Here is a 12,300-nt window from a genome sequence, read left to right as displayed (position 1 = left end):
GTATTTACAAGTTAAACAAAAGAAACAAATGTGAATTTACTTCTATACAATGCAATTACTAATAAATTCAGCAAAACAACTTATTATTTTCTGTGAAAAATATAACTACAACTACTACAAAGCTATTGTTTCATCAATTACTACCAACGAATTCATTCCAATAGGCACAGGCTGTGCATAGCACAGCCCACCCCTACTAGTTTATCGTGTTCATCAATTACTACCAACGAATTCATTCCAACGGCACTGGCTGCCCCTACTATAGTTTATCGTGTAAATGCATGCATTTACCAGTATTACACGTCATCCATGAGCCAAGCAAAGCAAATTGCAACAGTACCATTAGTCTACTGCTATATATAAGCCCCCAAGCCTTTCATGGCATGGACCCAAGGCAAACAGGTAAAAATCTCCACAGGAAAAACACAGCACTAACAAAATGAGCTTAGTAGCAGCAGGAGAAGGGAAAGTGGTGTGCGTGACTGGAGCTTCGGGATACATAGCTTCATGGCTGGTGAAGCTGCTGCTTGAGCGGGGTTATACAGTTAAAGCTTCCGTTCGTGATCTCAGTAAGTCATTTTTTACTCCTCAAGTACTATCTCTGTTGTGTTGTGTGCAGATTTTGATTTCCTGTGCTTCTCTTGTTTGCAAGTAGATTTTCTGACATGTGCTTGTATTTAGGCCTGTATGGACAAGGCTTAAGTAGGATTTGTGCCCTGTACTTCAGGGTCAGTTGCAGTGTTATCACCCTGTGTTCATCTTTATCTGCATTTTTGGCTTCCAATGCTTAATGGTGAAAGGCTGGTGGTCTAAAACTAGGAATGAATTTTGGCAAGCAAAAAAAACACAAAAAAAAACGAGTAGGAAAAAGGCTATAAGAAAAGGAAATTTCTATAATGTTATTGTATCCATACAAATAGTCACTTTATTGTTGCATTGGGATTCTTCCATTATTTACTCTGGGTCCAAGTCTCCTTAAATATAGCCATGGTAAAAACATGATAGACTTTTCTAAGATAGCTTGGGATTAATTGTAGCTGTCTGAACCTCTCCTTGATGCAATCATGCCACAGATGATCCAAAAAAGACACAGCATTTGGCATCACTTGCTGGAGCAAAGGAAAGGCTTCACTTGTTCTCGGCAAACTTATTAGAAGAGGGATCCTTTGATGCAATAGTTGAGGGATGTGAAGGTGTTTTCCATACCGCATCTCCAGTTCAACTTTCAGTTGGCAATCCAGAGGTGCATTTTTCTATTCAACGGAATTTGAAATTCTTGACATGCTTTGTCGAATATCTAATTTTACTGCTACTTTTTTTTTTACTATATTCTTCTATTGCCGGCCAATATTTCATTTCTACTTTCTTTTTTGGATGATATATATTCCTTTGGACTTTGATTTAGATGATGTTAAAGCATCAATACTGACAACCAATAGGGAGTTTCTTATTTCCAATTCTATGGCTTTATGATGTGTTTCTATTTCTCTTTTATTATGCAAAATGGAAAAGAGTAATATAGTTTCCAGGGTAAAACCGTGAAGAATTTTTCTTTAAAGTCTGTAGATGCACAATCCTCTTCCTGAAGGTCACGTCACGGTAAGAAGACTGTGATATGCTTCGTGCTTCATTATCTTGGGTACCTATATATGAGATCTCTAGTAAATGATTTAGCTATTGCTACTTCAGAGATACAATTGGAAGAATGTTGATGTTAGGCAATGAAAAAAATTAAGAGTTGAGCACATTCCCATGGTCTACAAGTGGGCTTGTAGACAAGATCTATCGAATTATATTTCTGCATAAGTCAGTCAGTGTAAGGTGCTAGAGCTAGGTTTAAGCTTGTCCCTGTAGCAAATAAGTCCCTGCTTTGGCCAGCTAATCTGTTGGTCAATATAGAATTCTGGTTTTTGAGTACGCAAATTATAATGATTAAGAATCTCATATCAACTGAACATACATTTGAGCATCTGCAGATTGAATGCATCTTCCTTTGATAATTGATTCATATCTGCTAATGATTGTGCCTTATGGTTTTACGTAGTGTGCCTATCCTTGTTCATTTCTCTAATTGCATTTGTGGGGCTCCCCTTTAAGTAACTCACTAGAAGTTTGATTTTAGTTATTTTAATGAACAAGGCTATCTAGCTAGTTCATGGTCCATTGACTCGTAGGCATCAAAAGAAAATTCCAAATAAGTTTGATAGTAACCCTATATTGCTCGCTGTTTATTTTTCTGTTAAAATCTCTTTGCAGGAGTTGTAGGAGCAACACCTTTTCTATTTTCTCTCTCTGTGTTTTTCAAGCCATGATTTCACTGTACTTTGCTAGCTGATGTTTGAAACTTCTAGGGAACCAGTTCTGCGACTTGTTTGAGCTTTTAGTTGTTACTGTGGTGGAGACATAGTCTGGTAAAGGTTACAGAATTTATAGTAAAATCTAAAATCAGAATACCATCATGATTGTGCAGGATGCAAGCATAGGCTTATCTGTTGCCTGGTAATGACTTCGTTTTTTGTCTTTGTTTCATTTTCTAGGCAGAACTACTGGAACCTGCAGTCAGAGGAACAGTCAATGTGCTACGGTCATGTGCAAAAGTTTCATCTATAAAAAAAGTTGTTATAACATCTTCTATGGCTGCAGTTTCAATCAATAGAGAATTAAAGGAGAACGTGGTCGTTGATGAAAGTTGGTTTTCTGATCCATCATACTGTGAGGAGCAGAAGGTACGTTATCATCTATTTCTATCTGTTAAATTATGTATATATGGAATGCTAGATTTCTGTAGTTTCAACTTGTTATCGGACAAAGTCTCAGGAGCTTAGTCCAAGTATGGGGAAAATTAAGATAGGATCTTCATGGCTTCGTGGTACTTTTATAGGAAAGAAGGATGTTTTTTGGGGCAATGTAATTGATAGAATCCTTTGATTAAAAGGCAGGCCAGAAAGGTGGATCCTCTTTCTTTTCTTCCTTTAAGTAACAACTTAGCTTTAATTGGGAAGAGATAATAAAGTATGGAATAGTCAACCGCGCATCTCCTAAATGAAGCTGTAGAATCAAGTTCCACATTATTGTCTGGAAAGGCATTGCAAGATGATCAATGTTTGCTTGGGCAGATGTCAAGGAACTTCTGCTAGAAAGTCATGAATATGGCTTGATCAGTCACAAGTCAAATACCTTTGTCGTTCTGTGTTGACTCGAGGATGAAGAGATCATACTATCAGGAGTATGTTAACACTGTGGTACTTTGCATCATCCGTTGCACATAATTAAATTAAAGGAAAAATCAATGCCATTCTTAGCATCCTTGAGAATCTACTTAATCATTTGTAAAATAGCTTGTCCAATATGCATGCTTTCAATTTGTGCTTTATGGCCGCATAAGTAGTAGCTCCAAATGATGGAAACAGGTTTTACCATTTTCTAAAAGTTTTAAATATTACTTGTTAATTGAGTCTAAAAACTAATGTATTTTCGGGTACAAAGCAACCAACTTTTTAACAATTTTTATGGTGTAGTCTTGGTACGCACTTTCAAAAACCTTGGCAGAGGATGCTGTATGGAAATTCGCAAAGGAGCATGGCATTGAGATAATCACAATTCATCCAGGATTCGTAGTTGGTCCAGTCTTGCAGCCATCTATTAATCTCAGCACAGAATTGATTCTGAGCCTAGTAAATGGTATGTCGTGAGCTGTATTAGATGATGTTCATCTGTGTTTTGTTATAGCTTTATCATGAACTAAAATGTTCTCTGTTATCATACAAAAAAGTATCTATGACACTAATAAAATTGTAAGGTTCTGCCAGCTTATTATTGTAATGGAGCATACAGACATTGATAGAAATGTGAACTGATATGTCAAGCTATCTGGTCTATCAGCTGGTCATGCCAAAAAGCTTTGCTGTCCAACCATTTTTCTGACGTTCATGTTGCTTGCATCTTCTATTCTTTGACATTGAGATTCTATGCAAATTTCAGGAAGAACAACACTTTTTGGGGTGGAAGATGTTATTACTTTTTCTTCCTTGAGGAATTTTTTGGGAGGGCACTGACAGGAAAAATTCATTCTGTGTTGTCACTGCCTGTCTTAAGACTACTTGCTAATCAGCTTGTTTTATTACTTTTCCCATTGACACTGACTCTTTGGAGCTAAATGGCCACCTTGTACAGTGATGATAGGACTTTCATTTCAAGAAGTGATTGCTAATTCAAATCTTCTGGAACTTAAAATTGGAAATTACTTTTGTTTGCCTATCTAGAGGAGAGGTGAAAAGACAATAGTATATATGCTTAAAGATCTCATTATCTACTGAATGCAGGGGCTGGAGCATTTCCTAATGTAACTCTTGGATGGGTTGATGTTAGAGATGTTGCCCATGCGCATATTCTTGCCTTTGAAATCCCTTCTGCAAGTGGAAGATATTGTCTGGTTGAGAGATCAGCACATGCCTCTCAGGTCATCAAGATTTTGCGTGGACATTACCCTACTCATAAATTTCTGGATAAGTAAGTATCTTTTTCCTTGTCAATTTTGTCAGTATATGTCCTTATAGGCTGTTGTTGATGGCAATATATATGCACCTCCAAGATGTATCGCATAATTTTTGTTTATATTTAACAAAGTACATACATCAAATCCAGAATTTTCTGCATCTTTTGTCTCATTTTCTCATCAAATGAGCTCTTTCTCAAATTTGTTTCTAGAATTAGGTTCTTCTTAGGAGTAGGATCTCCAAATTGGTTTCCTCTGCAAATTATAGATAATTGAGTTTTAGGTGATGGAAATGAATTTGATTCTGGTCACCTAAGATTCTGTTTGCCAGGTTTTTCAAATTACCAGGGTTTTTGTCTCAGCCAGCATTTTCTGATTTTGTCTTTTTCTAGTTTTAGTTCATATGGAAAGTTCAAAAGTTAATTAGATAAATACATCCCTTCCATTAATCCATGCAATTCGCCCTTTGATATAATGGATTGTAGCAAAAGTTTTAAACTAAATTTTCTTACCATATATGACAGAAATTTTATATAAAGGAAAAAGGAAAAATCGTTCAAAACGTCCCTCACATTTTGTAAAATGACTTTTTTCATCCCTTACTTTTAAAAGTGTACTTTTACGTCCCTTACAAATTCATATTGATTAAATTTGATCCCTATCTATATTTCCGACTAATTTTTTGTCGGAATCCACCACGTGCCTTGCACGTGATCATTTTTTAAGGGCAAAATTGTCAAATCAAAATTTACATAATTCAATCCATAGTCTCTCACATTTCACAAAATGAATTTTTTTATCCCTCACATTTCACAAAATGAATTTTTTCATCCCTCATATTTTATAAAATAATTTTTTTCATTTTTCATTGTTCATGTGTATGAATAACTTTTATTAAAACTAATTTATATATCTATTTGATCTCACTTGGACAATACGAATAGCATGTAATATATCTCTATTTAATTTTCGCCTAAACATACTGTTTATGTGAAATTAAAAAAGATATATACAGGGGTTTTAAAAAATTGTTAGTTTTTCACTCATGTTCATTCCTTTTACTCGAAAATTGAAAACAAAGAAGACATTTAATTCTAAATATTATCAAGTATTTATATTGAATTAAATTTAGACAGAAAAAATAAACAAAGGAAAAGTATGACAAAAAGAAGTAAGTAATTGGCACTTTCAAATTTTAAAATAATCATAAGGTAAGAAATTCAACTGTTGGTTTTAAAGGTAGCGAGTACAAATTTCAGATTTAAACTGCAATTTGTTAGCATGACTATAGAATTCGAATTAACATCGATTAATTAGATACTCTTATTAAACAATTCAATAAATGAATTATTACTAAAATAGAAAAGACTACAAATATTGAATAGATTCACATGGTGAAGTCATATATATATATATATATATAGGTTTAAAATAAAATTATTAGATTTAAACCCATGTATATATCGATCTGTTTAGGTGAAATCAAATAGAGATATATTACATATTATTTGTACTGTTTAGATGAAATCAAATAGATATATTCATGAATTTAAAAAAATAAAAACTATTCGTACACGTGGTCAATGAGAGATAAAAAAATTCATTTTGAGAAATCTGAGGGATGAAAAAAATTTATTATGTGAAATGTAAGGGACAAAACGATTCATTTTATGAAATGTAAGGGACTATAGATGGATTATATAAATTTTGATTTGACAATTTTGCCCCTAAAAAATGATCACATGCAAGGCATGTGATGAATTCCGGCCAAAAACTAGTTGGAAACCTAGATAGGAATCAAATTTGATCAATGTGAATTTGTAAGGGACGTAAAAGTACATTTTTAAAAGTAAGAGACGAAAAAAGTCATTTTACAAAATGTGAAGGATATTTTGAACGATTTTCCCGAGGCAAAATGCTTGTGAAGCATTACTGTCTCCTGCAAATTTTGTGGAGTTTAATTTTACATGAGCATTTTCTTTTCAACTATGCTTTATTTACTTGTCTTTTCTGAATTTTCTTAACATACTACAGATTGTCAGACTATAGCAACCTTTTTTATCCAGCCCACACAGTATCCAACGAGAAGGCAAAGAATTTAGGAGTTCGATTTATTCCTTTGGAGGTCAGCTTAAAGGATACGGTTGAAAGCTTCAGGGAGAAGAATTTAGTTAGCATCTAAGCCAAGGCATTGTTGTATTGTATTGAAATTACCAATGAATAAATGTGAAACATTATCCTTTGTGAGAAATGGTACATGAGTTCATTCATGTAATTTGTCATTTATTCTTCACGTTAATTTGGTAATAGTCAATTCAAAGTGGATTTGAGAATGTATGAATTGTCAAAGTGGAGAAAGTGTATGTAAATTATAAATGTGGTGTAACCACCAGAAACTAGCCAGTTTGAATTGCTATTTTCTGGAGTTTTTTTTTTTTATAGAAAAATGTGTTATACTGGTTTAATATATATGAGATAAAAAGATGATTAAAAAATGTGTTCACGAAAAATGTAAAACTTTTTTTGAAAAAAAAGCAATCCAAACGAAAAAATGGCCAATGCTTTTAATAATACAAGCACAAAAATACTTGCGTCGACTGTTACATATGTTACTTTTTGAAATGATTGTCAATAAATTACTTGCAAAAATTGATGAAAAGGAAAAATATTCTAACTATGAGAGTGTTTAAGAATATTTCTATGAATGTCCAATATATTCCATATGTGAATGTTCAAGAATTAAACATTAAAGCTGCACAAAATTGAGTGCATAATTTACTTTGTCCAGTTACCTGTTTGAGTGCATATACCATTGTGAAAGATCACTTGATCATTTGTGCTTGATTGCACATACCATATTTTACAATGTTTTTAACACTTGTGCTTTTATTATTTTTGTGTTTAGTTCTTATGATATAATTTGTGTTTTGTTCTTATACATTATTTCTAAATCAAAATATTTAATAATAGGTGTACATTCACTGTAGTATAAGTATTAGCAAATTATGTCTCTAGTGATAAAACTTCAAAAGGAAATCCCTCTTATCTTAGAGCTTTATGAAACTTAATTGTTTTGCAGCTTGATAAAAAACTATGAAATAAATATATTTCCATCAAAATAAGTTTTACATCCTCATAATTTTATCCATCTATACCAAATTTTATTTGATACAATTTTGCAATAGGTTAACAAATAGGATTGCTTAAGGACATTTCATTGGCATGTAGTTTTCTTCTCTGTCCTCAAACTTTTATGCCCTAACATTACTTGATAAGCACATGAAAAGTAGAGAGCGTGCCCAATATAAAATTTTACACTTATGTTCAAATACTTCCCCATTTGGATTGTAATATTATGAAATTTTTGTAGAAAAATGTATTATAATTACATAATTATGTGAGATAAAAGGAAAATATGAAATGTGTCAAGAAAATATTTACAAAAAAAAAATATAAACGACCCCCAAAAATTAGCGTATTAATTCCTCTTTTGAACGTTCAACTATATGAAATCGCACTTTTTGTTTCTAAACTTCAAAAAAAAGTACATTTTAGTAGTTAAAGTATAAAATCTGTCATACTTTAGTTTTTAAAATATAAAATATGTTCCACTTTAATTTACAAAGTGTAAAATCTTTCTCAGTTCTGTCAACGATTTTATAATTTTTATTCAAATAGGCAAATTTTATATTTTATAGACAAAAATATTATGTTTTAAAGTATAGTGATCAAAATGAGAATCCGGTATAATTAAAAGGGTGTAAAGTGGAATTATCCCTTATTAGCTTATTTTGCTTGGTAGCTTACCGTTGACTGTTGACTATTGACTATTGAGAGAGACCCCTGGAATCAGCTAGCTACTACATACCACCGCCACCGCTACAGTCCTCCTCCTCCTACTCCAATCGCCCTCTCTTCCAATCCTCCTCCTTAAGAATCAGTGAAATCTCTAAATGTTTATCACATTTTGCAAAATAATTTTTTTCGTATCTCATTTTTAAAAGTGTAATTTTATGTCTCTTAGAAATTCATATTGATCAAATTTGGTCCCTACCTAGATTTTCAACTAGTTTTTGATTGGAATCTGTCACATGCCTTGCACATAATTATTTTTTAGGGACAAAATTATTAAATCAAATTTTACATAATCCGATTCTTAGTCTCTCACATTTCACAAAATGAATTTTTTCATCCCTCATTGACCATGTGTATAAATAGTTTTTTTTTAACCCATGTATATATATATTTTTTATTTCACCTGAATAGTACGAATATCATGTAATATATCTCTATTTGATTTCACATAGACAGGTTAATTGTAATTATACACATGCTATTCAATAGATATATATATAGATATACATCGATTTAAAACTAACAATTTTGTTTTAAATCCATATATATATATATATCTATTTGATTTCATCATGTGAAATTGTTCAATATTTGTGGCCTTTTCTCTTTTGCTAATAATTCATTTATTGAGTTGTATAATAAGACCATCTAATTAATGGATCTTAAATCGAATTCTATAGTCATGCTAACAAATTGCAGTTTAAATCTAAAATTTCTACTCGCCACCTTTAAAACCAATAATTGAATTACTTGCCTTGTAATTGTTTTAAAATTTCAAAGTGCCAATTATTTACTTCTTTGTGTCATACTTTTCTTTTGTTTACTTTTTCTGTCCAAATTTAATTTGATATAAACACTCGACAATGTTTAGAATTAAATCTCTTCTTTGTTTTCAATTTTTGAGTAGAAAGAAATGAACATGAGTGAAAAACTAACAATTTTTTTAAATTCATGTATATATCTATTAATTTCATCTAAACAGTACGAATAGCATATAATATATTTCTATTTGATTTCGTTTGAATAGGCTAATTATAGTTGTACACATACTATTTGTATTGTTCAGATAAAATCAAATAGATACATATATGAGTTAAAAAAAACTATTTATACACATCACCAATGAGGGATCAAAAATTCATTTTGTAAAATGTAAGGAACCAAAAAATTCATTTTTTGAAATGTGAGCGATGAAAAATTCATTTTGTGAAATATGAGAGACTATAAATTGAATTATATAAAATTTGATTTGACAATTTTGCCCTTAAAAAATGATCACGTGCAAGGTATATGGTGGATTTTGGCTAAAAACTAGTCAAAAACCTAAATAAGGATCAAATTTGACTAATGTAAATTTGTAAGGAACGTAAAATTACACTTTTAAAAGTGAGAGATAAAAAAAAGTCATTTTATAAAATATGAGTAATGTTTTGAACGACTTTCTCAATTGAAAGGGTGTAAAATGGAATTGTCCCTTATTAGCTTATTTTCCTTGGTAGCTTACTATTGACTATTGAGAGAGACCACTGAAATCTGCTAGCTACTACATACCACCGCCACCGCTCTCCTCCTCCTACTCCAACTGCCCTCTTCCAATCCTCCTCCTTAAGAATCGACGAATTCTCAACCTTATCCAACCAAAAAAGAACTAATATTCATACTAAAGAAAAGAATAAAACTTTATCCACCTTCTTGATCAATCTATAGTGAATTTTGTACTAAAATACTATTCCCACTACTGCTACAAGTAAGCAATCAGATATGGCAGCGTGGGAGGCTGAGAAGGACAAGACAGCATGTGTTACAGGTGCAGGGGGATGCCTGGGATCTTGGTTAGTCAATTATTATTATTATTATTATTATTATTTTGTCCTTGAAATGTCAAGCAATTGGATTTCTTCATGTGGTTGATCAACTAATTATTTTTCCAAGTAAACCATCAATTTTTATGTTCTAGCTCCCAGTGTTACACAATGAATTGGTGCCCAATAAAGTTTGCAAAATCCGTCTATCTGATTGTGGTTGAACTTCTAGGAATGAAACTATATTCATGGAGATAACTGCTTTGCTGTCTTTTTCGCTTTTTTTTTTTTTGAATCTTCAAGCCAGCTGAAAGGTTTTCAGATTCTAAACCTGTACGCTGTCCGCCATTCTAATAGTCTATGATTTTGACAATGATCTAAAGATTTGTAAAGTGATATAAAAAACTTAAGATTGTGGTGTTTGTTTTTACTGTGGGAATGAAATTCAATTTTCTGATTGATGGTAGGGAAAGTTAAACTAGCAATGATGCCAAAAAATTTTTTATGCTACTGTAATCTTTCCAGACATATATACAAGCTATTCAAATTTTATTGATGTGAAAATTGTGAGTTTAACCTAATGGAAGGTGAGACAGACAGTAGGCATGACATCTGAGGAGGTTGCATCTTTCAACTGTTTGCTTGATTGCTTTGAGCCGTAGTTAAAGATACAAAAGCTTAACTTTGTGATTTGTAGGTCCTTTGCAGTTCAAAAGTCGCATGAATTTATTGTTGCACGATTTATCAAAGGAATTGTATTTTTCATGTATGAAGTAAAGAACTCAGAGATTAGCTTAGATAACATCATTTTTTGAGATTAAACTGCTCTTTTTTTCCCCTCCTTGGCTGCACAGAATGATATGAAGAAATAGAAATCAAATTCCGAGATATGGTAGATGTGTGTGATGTGGCTGAAGCACTACTTTTGTATTTTACGGGAGACCTGAAGCTGAAAGCCGGTGCATATGTTCATCTCACCTCACTACGACCAAAGATCTGGTGAAAATTCTGAGGAAAAACTATCCCAACTACAAGTACGCTAAGAGGTGGATTACTATCTTTGAAATTGTCTAATATTTCTGACTCCCAATTTGTCCTGATTCTTTTTTTTTTGGGCTCATGCCCATCTTGATTTCCATAAATGTGGCATCTTGTTGGGAGGTATCGAGTTTCGAATAACCACAACACGCAGCGAAAACCTCCCTAATTTGTTAGAACAGATTAGGAACGTTATATAAGACAAAATCCAGCAACTAATGGAAGATAAATCTGCCCACAAACACAAAAAAAAACCAACCACAAGAAGACACAGGAATTTTACGTGGAAAAGCTCTCCAATGTGAAGAGGAAAAATCACGAGGCTCTTAAGCCCACCACAAATTACTCCACTATCACCAATTAAAAATTGAATACAACTTTCAGCAAGTACACAATTGATATATGGCCCTAAACAATCAACAAAGTCACCAAATCCCAAATAAAGAGTAAAAGCTGTGAAAAACTTCATGAAAAACAGCAGCAGTCCAAAATTTATAAATAAAAATTGAACCATTGAAATCCGATCTCTACCGTTCAGAACGTAGAACTAGATGTCCTATATCTTCAGTTAAAATTTCAAGCCGATCATTCGTTGTTTACTATGTCAGTCGGGCGAATTACCGTAACTGCTCAAACTAGACACTTGCTGGAATTTCTCTCCAGAATTTTTCTGCTTTTTTTCACTTTTTTTTCCCTTAACAATAAACCTAATTTGATCTATAAATAGGTAGGGCAACTCCTTAATGGGCTTAGACAATTACCCATTAATTTTTGGACTTTTCCACATAAGTTGGGAGCCCAAAAAACCCAACAAATCTTCCCCCTCCCGACTATGTGAAGGAACTTGCCATCCCAGCAAGTGAGCAACATACTTCAAACTTCCATCTTGGCAATGACTTGGTCAACATATCAGCTCTGATCCATTAGACCGTGCTTCTGTTGTGTGCATTTTGTTTAGAATGATGGTTGGACATGGGAATTCTACCCAAGAACGGTTTCAACTTCAGGAACTTGCATTCGAGGACTTGATGTAGCGCCTGGGAGATGTACCAGAGGGATTCAATGTCATGGAAGTTCTGTTACAGACCAGAGAGACGATCAACACCCTAA

The 12,300-nt window shown here is 32.8% G+C and overlaps 1 protein-coding gene across 1 annotated transcript; it reads left to right on the top strand.

The window, feature by feature from the left end:
* Nucleotides 1-439: 439 nt before the first annotated feature.
* Nucleotides 440-6,677, top strand: LOC113762028 (cinnamoyl-CoA reductase 1-like). Its single transcript, XM_027305264.1, has 6 exons — nucleotides 440-569; nucleotides 1,074-1,243; nucleotides 2,538-2,726; nucleotides 3,519-3,681; nucleotides 4,323-4,509; nucleotides 6,530-6,677. The coding sequence occupies exons 1-6, from the start codon at nucleotides 440-442 to the stop codon at nucleotides 6,675-6,677; spliced, it is 987 nt and encodes a 328-aa protein (XP_027161065.1).
* The last annotated feature ends 5,623 nt before the right edge of the window (nucleotides 6,678-12,300 follow it).

The sequence above is a fragment of the Coffea eugenioides genome, chromosome 2 (genome assembly GCF_003713205.1).
Source record: "Coffea eugenioides isolate CCC68of chromosome 2, Ceug_1.0, whole genome shotgun sequence".
Classification (NCBI taxonomy): Eukaryota; Viridiplantae; Streptophyta; class Magnoliopsida; order Gentianales; family Rubiaceae; genus Coffea; species Coffea eugenioides.
The sequence above is the reverse complement of the archived record's forward strand: the minus strand, read 5'-3'. Positions and strand labels throughout refer to the sequence as shown.